This window comes from Rattus norvegicus, chromosome 1 (assembly GCF_021556685.1).
Source record: "Rattus norvegicus strain SHRSP/BbbUtx chromosome 1, alternate assembly SHRSP_T2T, whole genome shotgun sequence".
NCBI classification, from domain to species: domain Eukaryota; kingdom Metazoa; phylum Chordata; class Mammalia; order Rodentia; family Muridae; genus Rattus; species Rattus norvegicus.
In genome coordinates this window covers 139,034,130-139,054,261 of record NC_141534.1, presented here as the reverse complement: position 1 = coordinate 139,054,261, position 20,132 = coordinate 139,034,130, and the positions used below count along the sequence as shown (strand labels likewise).

General features: G+C 40.6%; 1 protein-coding gene across 1 annotated transcript in view; it reads left to right on the top strand.

Moving 5' to 3' along the window:
* The window catches only part of LOC103691162 (uncharacterized), a 232,173-nt gene extending 217,668 nt beyond the window's left edge, over window positions 1-14,505 (top strand). The window contains exons 4-7 of the mRNA XM_087601255.1: window positions 2,721-2,872; window positions 4,026-4,126; window positions 7,130-7,248; window positions 12,543-14,505. Of these exons, the coding sequence (XP_087457381.1) occupies window positions 2,721-2,872; window positions 4,026-4,119 (246 nt within the window). The 3' untranslated portion in view covers window positions 4,120-4,126; window positions 7,130-7,248; window positions 12,543-14,505. The remainder of the gene's footprint in view (window positions 1-2,720; window positions 2,873-4,025; window positions 4,127-7,129; window positions 7,249-12,542) is intronic.
* Window positions 14,506-20,132: the final 5,627 nt, after the last annotated feature.

Sequence of the window (20,132 nt, the reverse complement as noted above, 5' to 3'; positions counted from 1 at the left end):
CCCTCAAAATATCTGTGCTGAATGGGCAAACGAAAGAAGGAGCAACTGATACATCCTTAGCTGGGCAGGAAGGAGAATGAGGTGGGTGGACAGACATGCTGCGCATGCTCACGCCAGTGATTCCCAAAGAAGAGAGGCAGGAAAAAATGGAAAGACAGACTGAAGGATTCTTCCATCTGGAGTTTAATTCATTCTGAGCACCAAGGAATGAAAACAGCCTGGTGAGTATTCACAGAAGACATCAGAGGAAGCCCGTATCTGTGCTTTTTGTTTCAACAGAAACTTCTGCTCCCTACTCCGTCTCAGATCCGCCACTATTTACACATTTCTGAGAATTGCTGTGGTGCAGGTTTTAAAGACACAGGGATTTAAAAATAAATTTAGATAGTGGACTGAGACCTAAGGAGATGGCTCTGGGGAGTAAGAGTGCTTACTGTGCAAACATGAAGAATTGAGTTCTAATCTCTAGCACCTACATAATAAGTTAGGGGTTGTGGTGCTGTGAACCTGTAACCCCAGCACTCTGAGATGACGACAGGAGGTTCACTGGGGCTTGTGGGTCACTAGCCTGGCTCCAGGTTCAGTGAGAGATCATGCATTGACGGCATAAGGTAGAGACAGATGAAACAGGATACCCAATGTCTTCCTTTGACCTCTGAATGTGAGCTAACACACCACCACACACACAAACTCGAACACCAAAGAAAAAGTAAACAGTTACAGGAAACATTTTGCCAGCAAAGAGAAATGACAGTTGTCACATTGAAAGAAGAGGAAACCACAGCAAATCTATAGAACCATGAACAAAATCCAGACTTGATAGGATTGGGTTATCTCATTCTGAAAGGTCCCTGAGCAATGGTACCTGAATGTCCTATTGTAGATATATTTGGTAGTGAAGGAGGAATTTTGATTAGAGTAGTAACCTCTTTCCTTCTTACTCATCTCCTGTGTGCTTTGGCATATGCTCATTAATCCCTCTGAGTAGCACTTTCTTTATAAAGGAGTGAAGGATGTTAAAGGAGTAGGTAGATGCTTCTATGCTAACCAATTACCATTTCCACTCAGAGAAGTTTTAGGGTGTTAAGTAAGATAGAAACTGTGAAGTAAAATATGTTTTCAACAACAAAGTAATTTGAAGATGTTCTTTACCACTAGAGTGGATGATGCATTTGCATATATGCAAATAGAAACCACAGGTGAGAATCTTCCCAACAGAGAAACACTGTGCACACATGGGTTTGTTTTTTTCTTTTTCTCTTTTTTATTTGGTATTTTAGTTATTTACATTTCAAATGTTATACCCTTTCCTGGTTTTCCCTCTGGAAACCTCATCTCATCCTCCTTCCCCTGCTTCTATGAGAGCACTTACCCACCCACCCACTCCCACCTCCCTGCCCTGGCATTTCCCTACACTGGAGCATCGAACCTTCCCAGGACTAAGGGCCTCTTCTCCCATTAATGTCCAACAAGGCCATTTTCTGATACATATGCAGCTGGAGACATGGGTTTCTCCATGTGTACTCTTTGATTGGTGGTTTAGTCGCTGGGAACTTTTGTGTGTGTGTGGTCTGTTTGATATTCTTGTTCCTATGGGTTACAAACCCCTTCAGCTCCTTCAGTCCTTTCTTTAACTCCTCCATTGGGGACCCCATGCTCAGTGCAATGGTTGTCTGCGAGCATTTGCCTCTGTATATGTCAGACTCTGGCAAAGCCTCTCAGGAGACACCTACATCAGGCTCCTGTCAGCAAGTACTCTTGGCATCCATAATAATATCTAGGTTTGGTGTCTGTATATGGGATGGATCTCCAGGTGGGGCAGCCTTTGGATGGCCTCTCCTTCAGTCCCTGCTCCACACTTTGTCTTTGTATTTACTCCCCTGCGTATTTGTCCCCCCCCCCCCTTCTAAAAAGAACTGAAGCTGCTATGTTTGTGTTCATGGCAGTCTTATTTATAATAGCCAGAAGCTGGAAAGAACCCAGATGTCCTTCAACGGGGGAATGGATGCAGAAAATGTGGTACATTTACATAATGGAGTACCACTCAGCTATTAAAAACAACAACTTCATAAAATTCTTAGGCAAATGGATGGAACTAGAAAATATCATCCTGAATGAGGTAACCCAGTCACAAAAGAACACACAAGGTATACACTTACTGGTAAGTGGATATTAGCCCCAAATCATGGAATACCCAAGAAACAATTCACAGACCACATGAAGCTCAAGAAGAAGGGTTTGTTATTTTCATTTTTCTCTTCTCTGAATGAGATGAGAGAGAATGGATTTTTATTGAAATAAATCACCAGGTTCCAAAAGCAGCCAGGGGAAGGTATAAGAAAAATTAATTAAGTAAAATAGTTGCTATGTCAGATTCCTTAATTATCAACTTGCTGCATCGGCAAGTTCTCTATGACACCACTGTAAGTCAGAGATTATAGTCCTATGTTTTTGTCTTTTCTTGTCAAACGAGAGAACTCAGCCCTGTTATATATGTGATAGATTATATGCACATGTAGATTACACACACACACACACACACACACACACACACACACACACACATAGGTATAGGTAAATTGAAACTGCTCAAAGGCACTTTCAGATTGCAAGAGTGTTGGGCTAGGACACCTAGATCAGAAGTTTCTAAGTGGCCCCCGAGAGAAGATCATTGTGCTTTGCTGGCCCAGTATTTGTTCTGTTCCCTATTGTGTTTGCAGAGGTGCCCAGTGGCAGCAGACTTTGTAAAGAACAGCTGCTGGATGAAGCAATTATTCCTGGAACTTCCAAGTCGTAACCTCAGATCCACAGGACCTGAAAATCTGCCATGGATACACCGGGCCAGCAGTGATGAAGGTCTCCATATTCCTATGTGAGTGGAAATTTCCAAGCACAAGCTTTCATCATAAAAACGAAGACTAGGAATAGTCCGTATATTGCTATAAATGTTCACAGCTATTCATCACTCTATCACGTAGCTTGATTTCTTCAAAGAGACATATTCTTTTCACAAAAGACTCACTTAGTACATTTCTAAGTGCATCAGTCGCATGGTTCCTCCCCTGGTCTCTACTTACTTCCATACTTACTCAATTTGCCTCTTCTCAACGCAGCATACATTCCTGCCATCCCCGACTTCTGTAATATGGCAAACCCTTCTTTCCATAGTCTATTAGAATACACCTTCCTGTAGGAACTTCTCTACCCTCCATAATTGATATAGGTGTGGAGAAGAGGATCCATTTATTGATCTGAAAGTGCATTCCAGAAAACACACCAATTTAATTCTCAAATAATAACTAATAGACACCCCTGGGAGGTTGGAAAAAGTTTTCTTCAGAACTGAAAGTATTCTAATAATGAAGGTTCTAACTTTTTAACGTACAGTCGTATTCTTTTTCTGGGTGGCAGACTTCCATATATTATAGATTCAAAGCACATTTGCCGATTCTTTCTGTCCTGGCTGAATTGCCAAGGAAATGATCTATTTCGAATGCCTGGACAGCTAGATAACTAGAAAGAATTCATTCTTGAGCTCCATGGAGTGTATTGCAAGGGCGAATTTACCTTCTATTTGGGCATATAGAAATTTCCTGCTATGCTATTCCTATTGCTAGCTCCAAGCTGTTCCTTCTTCGAAAATCCAGTGAGATGATAACATATCTCGCAGGCTACATTCTCAAACCGGGCTGAGCAAATATTAGAGAGCTTTTAAAGTTTTATAGTGGGTTTGGGGGTTGGCTCGATAGTGATGCATGCGGGAGAGGTCATTCTGCATCTGAAAATAGAGTGGGATTGAAGGTGAGGAGGAGAAGAAGAGGTAGGTTTATTACCTTTCTAACTCTGGTGAATTGCTTCTTGTTAGGGATGGCTGTGCTGGGAGAAGGCTATCTGCAGGAGTCAAGTGCACAGTTGGAGCACTATGGGCAAATGTTTCTATGCCTGGCACTTGTCAGCTCTTCCCAGCCTTCTTGGTCTTAATCTATAGAGCTCCAGCCATTGATTTCTTTCTCTATTCATTTCAGAGGCAAAACCCTCTGCCTTGGTCCACCTGGAAGTACAGCCTGTCTGTCAGCTCAACCCACCATGCTACATCTTCAAGCATCCCAGCTTTCCTAAGCCAAAGGTGATGGGGCCATATTTTGTTCTCTACAAAAGAGATATAACATATCAAGGGGATTAGAAGTCATTTCTAGAAAGCTTACTCTGAACCATGTATGTTGTAAGTGCAGAGGTTTTTAAAGGGCAGAAGTTGCCCTTTGGGACTCACGAGGCTTCAGTTCCTCCTCATGGCCAGGTTCATTGCTTTGAATTGCTTTGGCCTAGACAGAATCTTGTAAAAATACAGGTTGTCATTCATTCAGCAAGCACCAACTGCCAGGAGTTGCAGCTATTTTAATGGAAAAGAATGAGATGCTCTGACTGACACATGCCTGTTTTGTATCTTGTATCAAGGTAGCACTTGCTATTAGTGGTGTCATTAGAACATTCGTTTTGCAGATGAATGGAGTTCAATGATATGAAGGCCTACTACATCTGTTTGCTCTGAAAATTCTATTCTCTCTCTCTCTATATATATATACGTATATATATAATTTTCTCTGCCTATATCATCTATCTCTATCATTTATATCTATATATGGATCTAATCTCTATTTATAATTGTCCATCTATCTGTTGAAAATTCTCTGCTTGAGATTTGTTAATCTGAGGTTGTAAGTATGCCAATTATTTACAGTATTCATTAATTTTGTGAAATCTTTTGCCAAAATTAATTTAGGAAAGAATGTTTTAAAATCCTAGGCTTCAAAACCATTCCTTACACTTCTGTCATCTATTTCAAAAATTGGCCTAAATTACCATTTTTTTCTATTGCTTGACCAACAATCTTCTTTAGTATGGGTTTTGTGGACTACAGGGGACATCACTGTAATCTTAATGTGCCTTATAAATGCACCTATTTAAGCTTCATCACCAACATGGCTTCCTTATGATGGAGGCTTTGACAGATGATTGGATCATGATTAGCACCGTCATAGACAGATGTGGAGAAGCTATTTTCCTTTGACTTTTTGCTCATCTGCTTTCTACCATGCAAGGCCACAGCACTATTATTCCCCGAAGGACCCAGTCACATGATCCCCTGATATTGTACTAAGCTCAGAATCTGCTGGAGCATTGGCCCTGCTACCCCTGCCCACAGAACTTGCAATAAACAAACTCCACTGTTTACAGATGACCCAGTCTCTATTTTTATTTTCTTGCAGCTATATGATTAGACTAAGACAGATATGGATTATTAAAAATTTCAGTTTTTAAACATCTTTCCTAAATATGAGCTAAATATGTTGAAAGGCTACTTCATCAGGCAGCTAGTGTTTTGCATTAGAAGGAAATCTTGGACACTTTTATATTTTAGCAAAGACCTAGGTGATGGCTGTGCACAATGGTAGGCACCACCAGCCTAAGGTTTTGCAGAAAAGACACAGCTCTTTATAATTGCATTTGTTTGACACATGTATTGCAGCAATCTGTGATTGGAGTGAGCAGCTCGGGACATACAGAGATGAAAATAGCCTACCTCTTGTCCTTTTGGCTTCAATACCTCATGACAGACATTTCTAAAAGTCAGCATTTGATACAAACATTATGTCAGATATACTATGGTGCTGGTAGGGAATCCCTGGTTATGGGTGTGCATCTAGTTAATGGCCTGTGTGTGAATGTTAAGTGTATCCACCTGTTTTACTGAGTGGCCATGGGGACCATTCTGCACATATGGGGGTTTTGGTGGGGAGGGTGAAAGGGAAAGACATTTATCTTAGCTTTCTGCTTCCTGTGATGACCTGAGGCTTTCATTTTAATAAGGAATTCCTCTCCTGGCAGAGAAAGAAAACAGATGGTCTATCTTTAAGTACATAATGTATGTTTCCTCCGCGTTATTTTTGGAGAGCATAAAGTATGATTAAGGGAAGTGAACTCGTGCTGTGAGAAACAGTCTCTGTAGTGCCCGGGATGGCTTCCATATGCACCGGGGTAATGGCTTTTCCTGATCCCTCTGCCATCCTCAACAAAATGAACAACTGTTACTCCAAAGGAGACCATATGGCTTTAAGCACTGAATGGCTAGTTTAGGTAACACACCGGGGCTTCCCAAGAGCACTACAATTCAAGATTATATGGCACTAATACAATTGGAGGTAATGTTGACCAGCTCACTGGCAGAATTGTACATCTACAAGCTACTAGGAACTAATGTTCACATTTTCTTTCCTTCTCTGAACACAGGACCATCATCTAATTTAGTATCTTAACAAATACCTTTCTATAGACCATATATAAGATTATCTTTATGATGTCATGTGACAATTAGGTTCGATCTCCCCTGACTTTTCAGTCATGAGTGACTCCAACAAGGTATATATTCACATGGGATTTCTAGTGAGCAAACTTGAACTAATAATTTTGTAGACAAACCATCTTGACTGTCATGTGTAATTGCAGCTTCACGAAGGAGGATGTACCTTGATGCACCTTGCTCCTTTCCCCTGGGGTTCCCCTGGCTGTACCCTCCTAGAGAGTCTCAAGATTAGAAGGAAAACTAAGGCATTTCTTGATCATATTTGTGCATTTTGATAGTTAGAGAACACGACACAGTTCATTCGGGAAAATATCCCAGACAAGTGGGAAAAAGCATTCGTGACAAAAGTCTCGATGCCTGCCTAGCTGCTGTTTTGAGGAGTCATCCATACGATTACAACAATATTTAATTCTTCATTGTTGAATAATAATTCACAGTATGACCTTTAACGATATATGTTTACATTGTTTCCTCATCGTGAGTTATTTGAGTTGTTTTCAGTTTGAGGTTAGGGGAAAAAAATAGACTACTGCTCCCGTTTCAGAGGCCGTCAGGCTGCTCTTGCTTGATACTAATCCTCTGGAATCCATTATGAACCCCTTGAATCTCCAGTCTTTAGCAGTGCTATGAAAATAATCATTTTTAATTCATGGTTTCTTGTCTCTGGCATGGCAATAAAGCCTTTAAACTCTTGTCTGTAGATTGGGCTCATTAAGCAGTGTTTGTTCTCTCAAAGGAAGTGTGTCTACATACCTGTGTGTTTTCCAGAATTACCAAGAACATATTGGTATCAGCATACAGAGGTGTGTTGGTATGAATGTGTCCTAGAAATGGAGGAAACCCACAAAGGAGGAACGGGATGGCACGTGTGCACGCTACTGCAGGAGGTGAGAGTTCATCTCAGCATGCAAGATCCTCCTGGAGCCCTGCTGCACTTGGAATCTCCTGCATGCCCCAACCTCTGGGTGAGGCATCCTGAATCAGGCACAGCTTGGGGAATGTATTTTAGGCTATCTTAGTTCCCTGTATTTTCTGATTGGGATCATGGAATAGATTCTGAAAACAAAAACAACAACCACTAAATCCTAACCTATTGAAAGGCAGACTATGAAACTTTTCTGCAGAGTTAGGAAGTCTGACAGTTAAGATTTAGTTCACAGTTCTCTGTTGGACGGAGAGTGTGGGTAGATTTCACACAGAGAAGGGGAGCCTAGGGAGGGGGACAGTCTCCCATAGAGCTAGCAGCACAGTGCCTTGGCCTCAGCCTTGCAGTCAAGGAGTCTTAGAGCAAATGTGTTAACATCTTGCAGGTACAGAGAAGTCTACATGGTGTGGTGAGGCCAGCCCTACCCCCAGGGAGTAAGAGCAAAGCACTCTGGGAGAATGGACATGCTGGCATCTGCCTTCATCATCTGAGGCATTTAGGTTTTTATTATGAAAAAATTCTTTTAAAATTAGAATATTATACTATTCCCTCCTTTTCTTCAGATTCTCCCATGTGCCCTACTTTGATTCCTGTAGAAATCACATACTATTTTAAATTGTTGCTAAATGCACACACACTCCAAATGAATAACTACAGCCTGCTGAGTCTGTTTAGTGTGGCTGCTGTGTACGATTTCAGGGCTGACCACTTGATATTGAATAGCAAATTGGCGAGCTCGTCCCTGGGGAAGACCAATTCTCCCTCTCTCCACATTTCACAGTATTTCTTTTCCGTTGTCTGAAGTGCTTTTTCTATGGGTAGAGGGTCCCATAACATCTCTTCCTTCTGTGTTCACATAGCCATGGTTATAGCCATTGTTCAGGTCTTGTTAGTTAGCCATATTGTTGAGGAACTGTGGGAATAACTTATCTGGAGAGAATCCATTCATCTGTCTCTTACAGTCTTTCTGACCCCTCTTCTGCAATCCTCCACAATCCTTAGCTGCAGGAATTGTAGGTGTATGAACTGGGGCTGGACACCCTGCGATTGGGTTCTTTTTGCATTTTGAGGGATTGAGATGTTTATGTAATAGTCTCTATAGGTTGCAATGAGATTTCTTTGATGAAGGATGAGAAACACACATGTGTATAATATAAATATTTTGACTGCGGTTAGGAATTATAGTAGTTTAGTAGAAAGCAGTAGCTGGTCCTCTTTCATGAACTCACTACCTCTGGGTAATTGACTAGGTTTTTCAGTACCAGGCATATTTTCCTCCTACTGAACCGACCTGAATCTCAATTAGAGAATTGTTGGTTACTGCAAAGACAAGAGCATCACTATTGTACCTTTGGGATATCTTTAGGGTTCACAGGCATTGCAACCAAGGAGGACTACTTATTTCTTCCCTTCTTTGATATTTTGTGAAGAACCTCACAGTACTCACGAAGCAGGTTTTCAAGTCTAATGCAGCTTGCGTCTTTCAGGTCTTGTGTCTGAAGTGAAGGCAGCCAAGGGCAAACAACAATGTATTGTTTTGTGAGTTTCTTAGACTCCCCTGACCAGAATCTTGAAAGGGATTTCCCCTGCCTGTTGTTGTTGTTGTTAAACAGTCTATGGCTCTTGTGGGAGAGAATGTTTTCAGTCCAAGCGGAATAACTTCATTTAAACTACACATGTATATGCACTATACACAGACTTATACGAATTATATGTCATATTAAGAAATAAATAATATGATTCCTTATGGCTTTTTTAGATATCTTTAGTTTTATTTTAACTTTCTTCTTCTTTCTCCTTCTGTATTGACTTCCTTCCCCCTCACCAATTGAAGTTCCCATCTCCCTTTATCCACTTTCCTCTTTAGATCACTTGAATCAGGCTCCTCCCCTCTCTTTGCTTCCTAAAATAGTGGCCCTTTTACATTACCGGTTTGCAGATGAGTGAGAACATGCAAGGCTTGTTTTTATGGGTCTGGATTACCTCCCTTAATATAATATTTTCTGGTTCCATTCATTTGCTTGCAAATTTCTTGGTTGCATTTTCTTTATAGCTGGATAGCATTATGTAGTGTGTGTGTGTGTGTGTGTGTGTGTGTGTGTGTGTGTGTGTGTGTGTATGCGCGCGCTACATAATTACTATCCACTGGTCAGTTGAAGAACATTTAGATTGTTTCCACTTGCTACATATTGTTAATAGAGCAATGAATGTGGCTGAGCATTCTGTGGAGTAGGATAACAAGTAGTTTGGGATATCAAGGAGTGTTACAATTGGGTCTTAGGGTAGGTTTATTTTTACTTCTTGAGAGTTTGCCACACTGATTTTTGGAGTTACCAGACTATTTTGCAATCCCACCACAATCTCACCAGCATTTGATATTAGTTGTTTGACCTTAGTTAGCCATCTACTTGGGTAAGGTGAATTCACAAAGTTGTTTCGATTTGAAATTTTTTAAATACTAAGGATGACAAACATTTTTGGGTATTCCTAAGTTTTATTTCTTCTTTGAAGAACTCTGTTAAGATTTGTAACTCCTCTCCATCCTTTTTGTACTGGATATTTGGAATTTTATCTCTGCCTTTTGAGTTCTTTATACGTTCATGATTTTTTTGTTAGATATATAGCTGGCAAAGAGTCTCTCCTATTTTGTGGGCCTCCTTTTCACTCAATTGATTGTTTCTTTAGCTGTACAGAAACTTGTTAGTTTTATGAGGTGCCATTTATCAATTGTTGGCCTTAATTCCCAGACAATGAAGCCCTATTTACTGTGTTATGTTTTTAGACTTATAACCTGTAGTAAACTTCCTATATTTTCTTCTATCCACTTAAGTGTTTCCAGTTTCAAGTTTAGGTCCTTCTAGAGCTTTTTTCCGTGTTTCCAGTTTCAAGTTTAGGTCCCTCTAGAGCTTTTTTCCGTGAAAGGTGACAGATATGACATTAGTGCCATTCTACATATAGACATCCAATTTTCCCAGCACCATTTACTGAGAAGCTGCTGTTTTTTCTCCAGTGTGTGTTTTGGATTTTTGTTAATTAGTAGGAGGTTGCCTTAGTCTATGTGTCTGATTTTCTGCCATGCTATTTGTATTACTTTGGCTCTACAATATACGCTGAAGTCTGGAGTGATAACCCCTACAACTGCATTTTTGCTTCTGATAGGATTGTTTTTATACATATATCTTATCTGTTTTCTTCCCTAGGTTCCAAATCCATTCCTAGTCATCTTTATTTATGTATATTCTTGTACTTCATTCATTATAATGTTGTACTGTATATTGCATGAACTTTTCTTGCAGAGACACGAGCAAGTGTCTACTCTCCTAGGGTCTGATTAGTCTATCTTTCCACTTGTCCTGAATTAAGTGTCTGTCTGGGACAGGGGAACAGATGAAACCTCAGGTGACATTTTAATGGTCCCCTTCCACCTTGAAGAGCCAGCAGGCCCTATATTAAGGGTTTCAATTGAGCAGTTACAGCTCAAAGGCTGTACATTCAGAGCACAGCATTTTATAAATATTGTATTCCTTTAATAGCAAAAATGATTTTGAGGTGGAGAAGTAAGAAACCTGTATTAACCAAAGACCGTATGAGAAAAAAAAGCTTGAAGTTGTGGAAAATAAGAGCATCAGAACCCTGTGTGAAGGTGCTTTGTCCCTTGACACTTCATTCCAGAGACCACTGTGGTATGTGGAACAGGCTACTTGTGAATAGTGACTTGCCAAAAGTCACACAGGTAATTTGGGATGGAGACTTTATCCTCTGCATGTATTGTGAGAGATAAAGATTTTGTTTTTTTTCTGACTGACCTAACTTTTCTCATAATTCTCTGAGTTTTGAATGAAAGTCATCTTGGGGCAGGCAGATGGAGTCATTATGTCAGGTGCGTTCACTTGATTGTGCTATAACTCAACCTTTTCTGGGCAAAGTTTCAGGCAGGTGATTCTATTTTCTTTCAGATAATTTCTTGGCTTTTAAAATACCCTTCCTCCATCTACCCTGCCTAAAAAGACCTTGAGATACATGTATATTCTGATCTGTTTTCTAGGAAGATATCGGATTCATGTCTCTGATCTGAGGAATAAATAGCTTCCATGTTGGCCCTGGAAGTACTCTATGTGTCACTTCTGATACTTTAGAAGTTTATCTTTCACCTGGGTGCATCATGTGAAACAGGGTCCACGGCCACATTCGACTGTCTTTGCTGGTCTTGATCTTAGTCTAGAATTAGTATACTCTAATGGCTAAAGAGATCTCACAAGGGCAAAGTTTAGAACAGAGGCAGAAGGAACAACCATTCAGAGCCTGCCCCACATGTGGCCCATACATATACAGCCATCCAATTAGACAAGATGGATGAAGCAAAGAAGTGCAGACTGACAGGAACCAGATGTAGATCTCTCCTGAGATCTTTGGTTAATACATGGTGAGACACACCCAGAATACAGCAAACACAGAGGCGAATGCCAGCAGCAAACCACTGAACTGAGAATAGGACCCCGTTGAAGGAATCTTAGAAAGGACTGAAAGAGCTTGAAGGGGCTTGAGACCCCATATGAACAACAATGCTAAGCAACCAGAGCTTCCAGGGACTAAGCCACTACCTAAAGACTATACATGGACTGACCCTGGGCTCCAACTGCATAGGTAGCAATGAATATCCTAGTAAGAGCACCAGTGGAAGGGGAAGCCCTGGGTCCTGCTAAGACTGAACCTCCAGTGAACGTGATTGTTGGGGGGGAGGGTGGTAATGGGGGGAGGATGGGGAGGGGAACACCTATCCAGAAGGGGAGGGAGAGGGATTAGGGGGATGTTGGCCATGAAACCAGGAAGGGGAATAACAATCGACATGTAAATAAGAAATATTCAAGTTAATAAAGATGGAAAAAAAGAGAGATCTCACAAGACATTCTTGTTATCAACATTGCTTCTATTAATAGAACTAAGCACTCCCGTGGGAAAATTTACATAAGCCAAGACTGAATGGTCATTTGGTCTAACATCATTACCTGTCTTCCACAGCTCACAGGTATAATTGGGCTCTTGAGTGGTCATGGGATTCTGGATGCTGTGTACTGTTACTAACTCAGACCCTCACTAGCTCTGACTCCCTTCAGGATGCTGGCCTAGATAAGGGCATAAAAATACTGGGTAGCATTGCCTCACCTCAGACTCTATTTCTCATGGTCCATGATCAGCAGGGGTGGGATGTCTACTTCTTCCCTCAGGTGGGTTTAGACACATTCTCTCTTCTTACAGATGATGATTCTGCAAAGTAGTCAACTGAAGGCAACTTCCAGAAAGAACTGCAGTGTTTGAATCACTCCAGAGTGAAAAATCTCATCACGGGAGGCTCCTGATCTGTCACCAAGGAGAAGGCAAGCACAGCTGAGAGACTTCAAAATTTTCAAAATAGGATTTTTAAAGTTTTAAAGAGATTTTGGGTTTAAAAGGAGACTTTTAAAAGATAACTTTTAAAGCCTTTGACTTTGTAAGGCTGTGGGACTTTTTATTTTGTAAAATGTTTTGTATTATGATGTCTCTATTTACGTGTGATCTTGGGGATGAACAAGAAAGGAAAGATTGTGACTAAACGGTGATGTGTTTGTGAGTCAAGCTGAAAAAGAATCAGTTGTTTTGACTAATTTTCTGTCAACTCGACATAAGGTATAGCTATCTTGGAGGACAGAACCTCAATTAAGAAAATGCCACCATAAGACCAATCTGTAACCAAGTCTGTAGAGCATTTCTTAGTGATTGGCTGATGGAGTAGGGTCCAGCCCATTGTGGGTGGTATCCTCCCTGGATGGTGGCCTTGAGTTCTATAGGAAAGCAGGCTGAACAAGCCATGAGGAGAAGCCAGTAATCAACATCCCTCTGTGGCCTCTGCATCAGCTCCTGCCTCTTGCTATGTTCTAAGTTCCTTCAGTGATGAAAAGAAGTATGAAAGAATAAGCCTAATGAACCCTTTCTCTTCCAAGTTGCCTTTAGTCACGGTGTGAATTGAACTAGGATGGCAACCAAGATATAAACGTTTCGATCTACAATGGTGCCCTGCTTACAAGATATGATGGTGCAGTAGTTGCACAAAGCCTTGGGAGTAACCAAGCACTGTCTGACTTGATTGAAGGCCCACTCCACGAAGTGGAAACAATGCCCAATCTTGCCCATGTGGCTAAAAACCTAAGAACAGATAGGCCATGGATTTAGGGGAAAACAAAATACCACTATTTTGCTAAGAGAATGTAGCAATAAATGACTCCTAGCATTCTACTCTATCATAGATCAGTGCCTTGTTCAGCTATCTTTAGAGAAGCTTGCTCCTGTATCAGACAAAAACAAATACATAGACCCAAAGCCAGAAAATATTCAGAGTGAGAAATCTTGGAATACTAAAATCTAAATGGGATTGTCTCCATCAAATCCCTCGGAGCTCAGGAAACTCTGTGGAAAAGCAATCAAAAGAGCGTAAGATCCGGAGGGGATAGAGAACACCAAGGAACCAAGGCTTTTTACATACAACAGGGAGGGTACACATGTGAACTCAGAGAGATTGTATGAGTGTGCACTGGGCCTGCAAAGGTCTGTACCAGATGGGGTCCTAGAGCTGAAAGGAAAAGTGAACACATGTACCCATCTCTAACTCAGATGATATCCACGATAGATAACCACTTGCAAATAAAAAACTGGTTTCCTTCAATGGAGTGTCACTAGGGAAACAAACCACTTTTAAGGGTAGACCCCCATGTCCAGCAATAGATGGATAACACAAAACAAACAAAACAAACTCAATAGCATTTTTGGAGCTTTCTAGTCTCATAATGTTGAGTCAGAGCTTTTAGTTTTTATTTATTATTATCTTCTTAAACTTTTAACCTGTCAGGTTCTTTACATATATATTCTGGCTTGCAGTTTGGTATTTTTATGGGACTCCTGTGAATGTGAATAAGTGTGTCTCTGTGTCTTTATGTGCTTTTTGTGCTTTTCCTTGGCTCTGTTTCTTCTGTTGTTTGTTTTGTCCTATTCCATTTTGTTTGTTATTGTTTTATCTCATTTTACTATTATCCCTTAGATGCTTATTTGTTCTCTAATGAGAGACAGACAGACGTGGGTCTGGATGCGAGGGGAGGTGGAAAAGAATTGGGAAAAGTTGGGGAGGGAAAAACGTAACCAGAATATATGAATTGTATGAAAAAATCTTTTAATTAAAGAAAAACGTTATAAAAATAAGGCAAGGACAATTATTTTTTTCCATGTAAAAGCCATTTCTACAATGCCTTTCATAAGAGCATTTGAAAGTGTCTCTTACATGAAATTCAAGTTCATGCCACATATACTTGCTACATTAAGGAGCTGAAGTTACTTCGTCTTAATTTACTTTAGGCTATTGCCAGATATAATATTAATTATTATTATCAAAACAACTACAATAAAGTTATTAAGAAAGTGATTTTATGGAAGGTGCTCAGAATATGCAACTGGTTTCAATGAAATGCCCACATCATACCTTGTAGCCATTCTCAAAACTAGTATTCTCTTTTTGCAGGCATCTGCAATTCAGCTGTAAATTAACTCCTTTCCAAAATTTATTTCACATGTCCGGCATTGCACATGATCACATCCCACTCACAGGAAAGGGTAAGGAGGAACCGATTAGAGATTACTCACACCGTCCCAGAGGGGTTCACCAGCTGTGAACAGTGCTGAACTCTTCTTTGTGGGTGTACTGGGTTGACATAATTCAAGGTCCTCACTTGACTCAACCAACCACAAACCGGCATACCCCCATTTCCCTAGATTCTTTCAAAAGGACTAAATGCAAAAAGACTGTACCATGGACTTTTAGACATTAGGAAGAAATGCCTTTATGTCTAATAGTCTTTAAATTTTAATTTGATTTACTGGCTCTGTTTTACAAAATGCCGACAGAAGGCAGAAATCATAACCCTACTATTGGGGCCTATGTTTTGAACTACCAACGTTATAAAATTACAGGTCAGTAAATGGCTACTGCCTGTTAAACACTGCTGTTACTCTAAGCCACTGCCTTTTCATCTTGACTAGATATGTATACTGTAGCTTTAAAAAATATGGAAGCCTGTTCCCACTCTAAGGGACATGGTGCAATCATTGTCGAATATAGCTGAAGCAGGAGCCTTTGCAAAGTTCTGCAGCTGAAGTGTATACTCTAGGGCAAGGCTGAGACTCTCTGCTCCAGGCAGCAACAGGGCAAGCATATAAATAGCAGAGTAGAAGTCATGAAAGGAAAGATGCTTGGCTCTCAGTTTATTATATCCATTGAAGATATAAAAGACAGAACATTGGCTCCAGGTAGGTTGATCCAACTTCAGCCTTTCCTAAGGTTATTCTCATGTTAACACTGAAGATCTTCTATCCTGGGCACACTGAGATACTTGGCAACTGTTGCTGCTGTGGTCGTACAGAGAAGGGAGAAGAAAGACAGTGGGCGTGAGAAGCACAAGATAATATGAATTACTGGGAACAAAAAGGATAGCCCTTTGCTAGGAGAGTCAATGCTATTTTAGTTTGGACACAGCAGTATCAAGAGGAATGGGTCAAAATCAAGTGCAAAAGCTTTGGCAGACAGACATGCTGACAATGACAGTTCTTGTCACTACATGTCTTGGTATAGGATGCACTCTGTCCTGGCTGTTCTGACAGATGCCACAGTGGAATTGGGCCCTTCAGCTCTCCCAAGCTTTTTGCTTCTTGTCGATTCCTTGAACCCAAGGCAAACTTACAGGAATGTAGAACCTGTCCTCTTGCAAGCCCAGGATGCCATCTACCTAACTTGCCCCTGAGGATACATTTTCCTCATACTGCTCTTTCTTCCCATTCTCCATCGTTTGAGGAAGGGGCCAGTTCCTTTAAAGAGCTTCCCTCATTTCTATTCATTACTTCTCCATCCTCAAGGAGACTCTTAAGGCATTTTCTCTTAAGTGCACACAGTAAAACAACACCAACGTGCTTTACATGTAATAGAGCTCTTTAGAGATCCATGAGCCTTTGTGATATCTAAGGTTATTTTCACTGCTTCCAAGCATCAGGTTTTCTTCTTCGGAAGGGTCATGGATCCATAGAGAATGCATGAAGTATCATTCTCCTGTAAGACTTTCTATTCCCCTTTATTTTTCCACATCAGTCTGTACTCTAGAGAGACTTCTCTCAGAACACATATGAGAAGAAACCAGGGAGCAAATTGTTTTCACGGGGGTGGGTGGGGTAAATGCTAGGAAAGTAAGGGCTGGACTGACATCTGGGTTAAGAGAGTGGCACACAGAAAGGTCCCATGGGAGAAGAGAGAAAGCTGCTTTAAGAACACCATGTATCTTAGTTTGGAATGCTGTCACAGAATCCCATGTACTACATGGCTCAAACAATAAGCATTTAGTTTTCAAAGGTGTAGGTGCTAGAAATATCTGAGAACAGAGAGCCAGCATGATTGGGTCCCGGTAGGCATTCTCCTCCTCACTGTAGACAGCCATCTTGCTGTGCTGTCCCATAGTGAAAAGAGAGAGAGAGAGAGAGAGAGAGAGAGAGAGAGAGAGAGAGAGAGAGAGAGAGAGAGATTCTTTTTATGAGGCCACAAGCCCTCTACAATCTTGACCTATTATTTACTGGCCAAGGACCTTACCTCCTAATTCTATAGCAGTTCAACATTTGAATTCTGAGGAAACTGAACATGCAGGCAGTTCACAGTAGTGGAAGATGCTCACTGAAGTCCAAAGAGACCAGTCAGTGTGCTTGATTTCTCTCCACAGGAGTCACATGCGGTTGACTGAAACTTGAGAAAGGCTAGTCCAGAGTCTTTTGCAAGTTCCAATAGGCTCAGGCTAAAAATGCCGGGGATTTGGCTATCTTCCATAGTCCCCTTTTGGTAGTAGCTTAGGGTCTGTCCCTGTTGCTTATAGGGTCTTCATTTTGCTGTGATGCTAAGCATAGATGTAGCACTGATTCCTCCGTGACTGGAAAGTCAGAATCACTTCCCCAATTGCAAGATGGCATAGGCCTCTCACATTTGGTTTTTGTATTTAGGTTCACTCTATTAATACACACATTGCAAGAGAGATTTCCCTTAAGAAGGATGGTACCACTAGAAGGCTCCTGGGAAAAACCAGGAAAGGAAAAAGTCCCACAGTCAGTGAGGGATGGTGGGAGAGATGACAGGAAATGGCAAGGGATAGTGAGGGATGATGGGAGATGAGAGGGGTGGGAGACTGTGGGGAACTGTGAATAATGCTGGGAAAAGGTTAGACATAATGGAGGGCAGTAGGGTCAGTGTAGGTTAGAGGACTTTCACTGCCCTTGAAGAAGAAGCAGCCCACTTATATCCCATGGCTTCAGTGGAAAAAGGGTTCTCTAGGCCAGCATTAGAAGCAGGTGCAAATTATGAATTAAGACAGCAAATGGCCTCTAATCAGTCTCTCTCTCTCTCTCTCTCCCTCTCTCTCTCTCTCTCTCTCTCTCCCTCCCTCTCTCTCTCTCTCTCTCTCTCTCTCCCTCCCTCTCTCTCTCTCTCTCTCTCTCTCTCCCTCTCTCTCTCTCTCTCTCTCCCTCTCCCTCTCTCTCTCTCTCTCTCCCTCTCTCTCTCTCTCTCTCTCTCTCTCCCTCTCTCTCTCTCTCTCTCTCTCTCTCCCTCCCTCTCTCTCTCTCTCTCTCTCTCTCCCTCTCTCTCTCTCTCTCTCTCTCTCCCTCTCTCTCTCTCTCTCTCTCCCTCCCTCCCTCTCTCTCTCTCTCCCTCTCCCTCTCCCTCTCTCTCTCTCTCCCTCTCCCTCTCTCTCTCTCTCTCTCTCTCTCTCTCTCTCTCCCCTCCCTCCCCCCCTCTCACACACACACACCCTGATTTAATGACACCTACTGAGTTGCTGGCTCAGATTGAAAACTGCCTCTACAGATACCTCCTCAGAGTCTGTAGGTTACGAGGTCAAGCAGGAACTAATTATCCTTAACTATCATCTTGGTCACAAAACCTGAGGGAGTCACAAAACAGGAAAAGAATGAGACAATTGCAATGACATGCATGCCTCTAAAAGGACAGTCACCACAGATAACCATGCAAAACTGAAATAAAATGAACTACCAACGACTGTGCATTAAATCAGAGGTGACCTAATGATGACTTTGAAAGAGATAAAACAAGAGGGACCCAAACTTACTAACAAGGTATGACTGAGTCCGTTGTATATACTCCTGGTGATAGCATCACTTGATACAAAATAGTAGTTGAAATTAGTTTTGAAAGTATAAACAAAACAGCTATGTACATAAAGATGGCTGGCTCAAATATATTAGAGAACATGGCTTTTATAATGCTCATTAGGAAATATAAATATGGATACTTCATAGCAATCACAGGCCTTTAAAATACAGCTTGGACAAAGTGATAAGAATAAAAGAGCCATGAAGTTATGAGGTCAAACTGACAGATCTACAGTCCCAAGTGAATGTTTCACTCAACACCTCACAGAAGTACATGACTAGATCAACTAAGCTGATGAAATAGAAAATGTGTGCTTACAGTCCCAGCACTGGTGGGCAGATCCCTGGTACTAGCTAGCCAGCTTGGGGAGTGTCTGGCCCAGTGAGAGACCCTGTCTCAAAAAACACGGTTGATGGCACCTGAGAAACAGTGTATCAGAGTAACCCCTGACTTCCAAAGGCATAGGAACACATGTGTACATGTACAGGAATGTGCCCACAGACAAGACAGACAGACAGACAGACACACAAGTGACATATAGATCAGGTAAACAAAAATATTAGGAAAACAAAATATGAATAATTTCTTGTGTATATATAGATATTAATTTGATTTATGATATACATTCATGTATATAATATATAAATGTTCATGTGCGTAATATATAAATTATATGGATAATCTATCATATGGTATGTTTATATAAAATTACATATTTAACTGCAGGTTTTACAAATATAAAACTTGTATACATAAATATGTATCAAACAACACATAGAAACTAAATTCTTTAAGTCCATATGTGCCTTTTAAAATAAAAATGTGCGATATATAGGCCATAAGAGAAATCTGCTAAGTAAACAGTATTCAGTTAAACACATAAATGGACTCTGATGCAGTTATGGGAAATGAGGAGTGAGAATTACAATCATACGTAGAAAACCAGGTACACTTGCTATCAGCGTACCAACAGGCAAATGATATCCAAAGGGATTATCACAAACATATAAAAATGTAAAAGAATGTATGATTTTTAAGACAGGAAGGGAGTTCTTAGAGAACACAAAAATGACTAAAGCTACAAATGTAAAAATAGTAATTAATAAATCAAAACAGAGTTCTGTGCCAAAGAGAAAGGCAAGGGGGAAGGAAGGAGAGAAAGAGGGACTGAAGAAAGCAGACACTCTAATCAGGCTTTGAAAATAGTAAGAAAGCAGCAGAGTATTGATAAAGATGAGTATTGATGCTCATGAAGAAGTTTTTTTTTGTATTAGTAAGTAAAAAAAACCAGAAATACTATGAATTTTCAAGGGAATATTTTAATATATATATATATATATATATATATATATATATATATTTTAAACTTCCTAACAGGGTGAGAGACATGGCTCAGAAGGCAAGGCAAGAACTGACTCCCATAGGAGTCCTCTGAATTCCACATGTGCACCATAGCACACAAATACACCCAGCACATATACATGATCAATAAGTAAATGTAATTAAAACAAATAAAATTATATCACGGTTACTCTTAGGAAGGAAAATAGAGAAATAGGATATAAGGAAAATAAAATTCAATTTTATGTTTAACTAATTCCCTATTTATTTAATGGGAATCCTTGGAA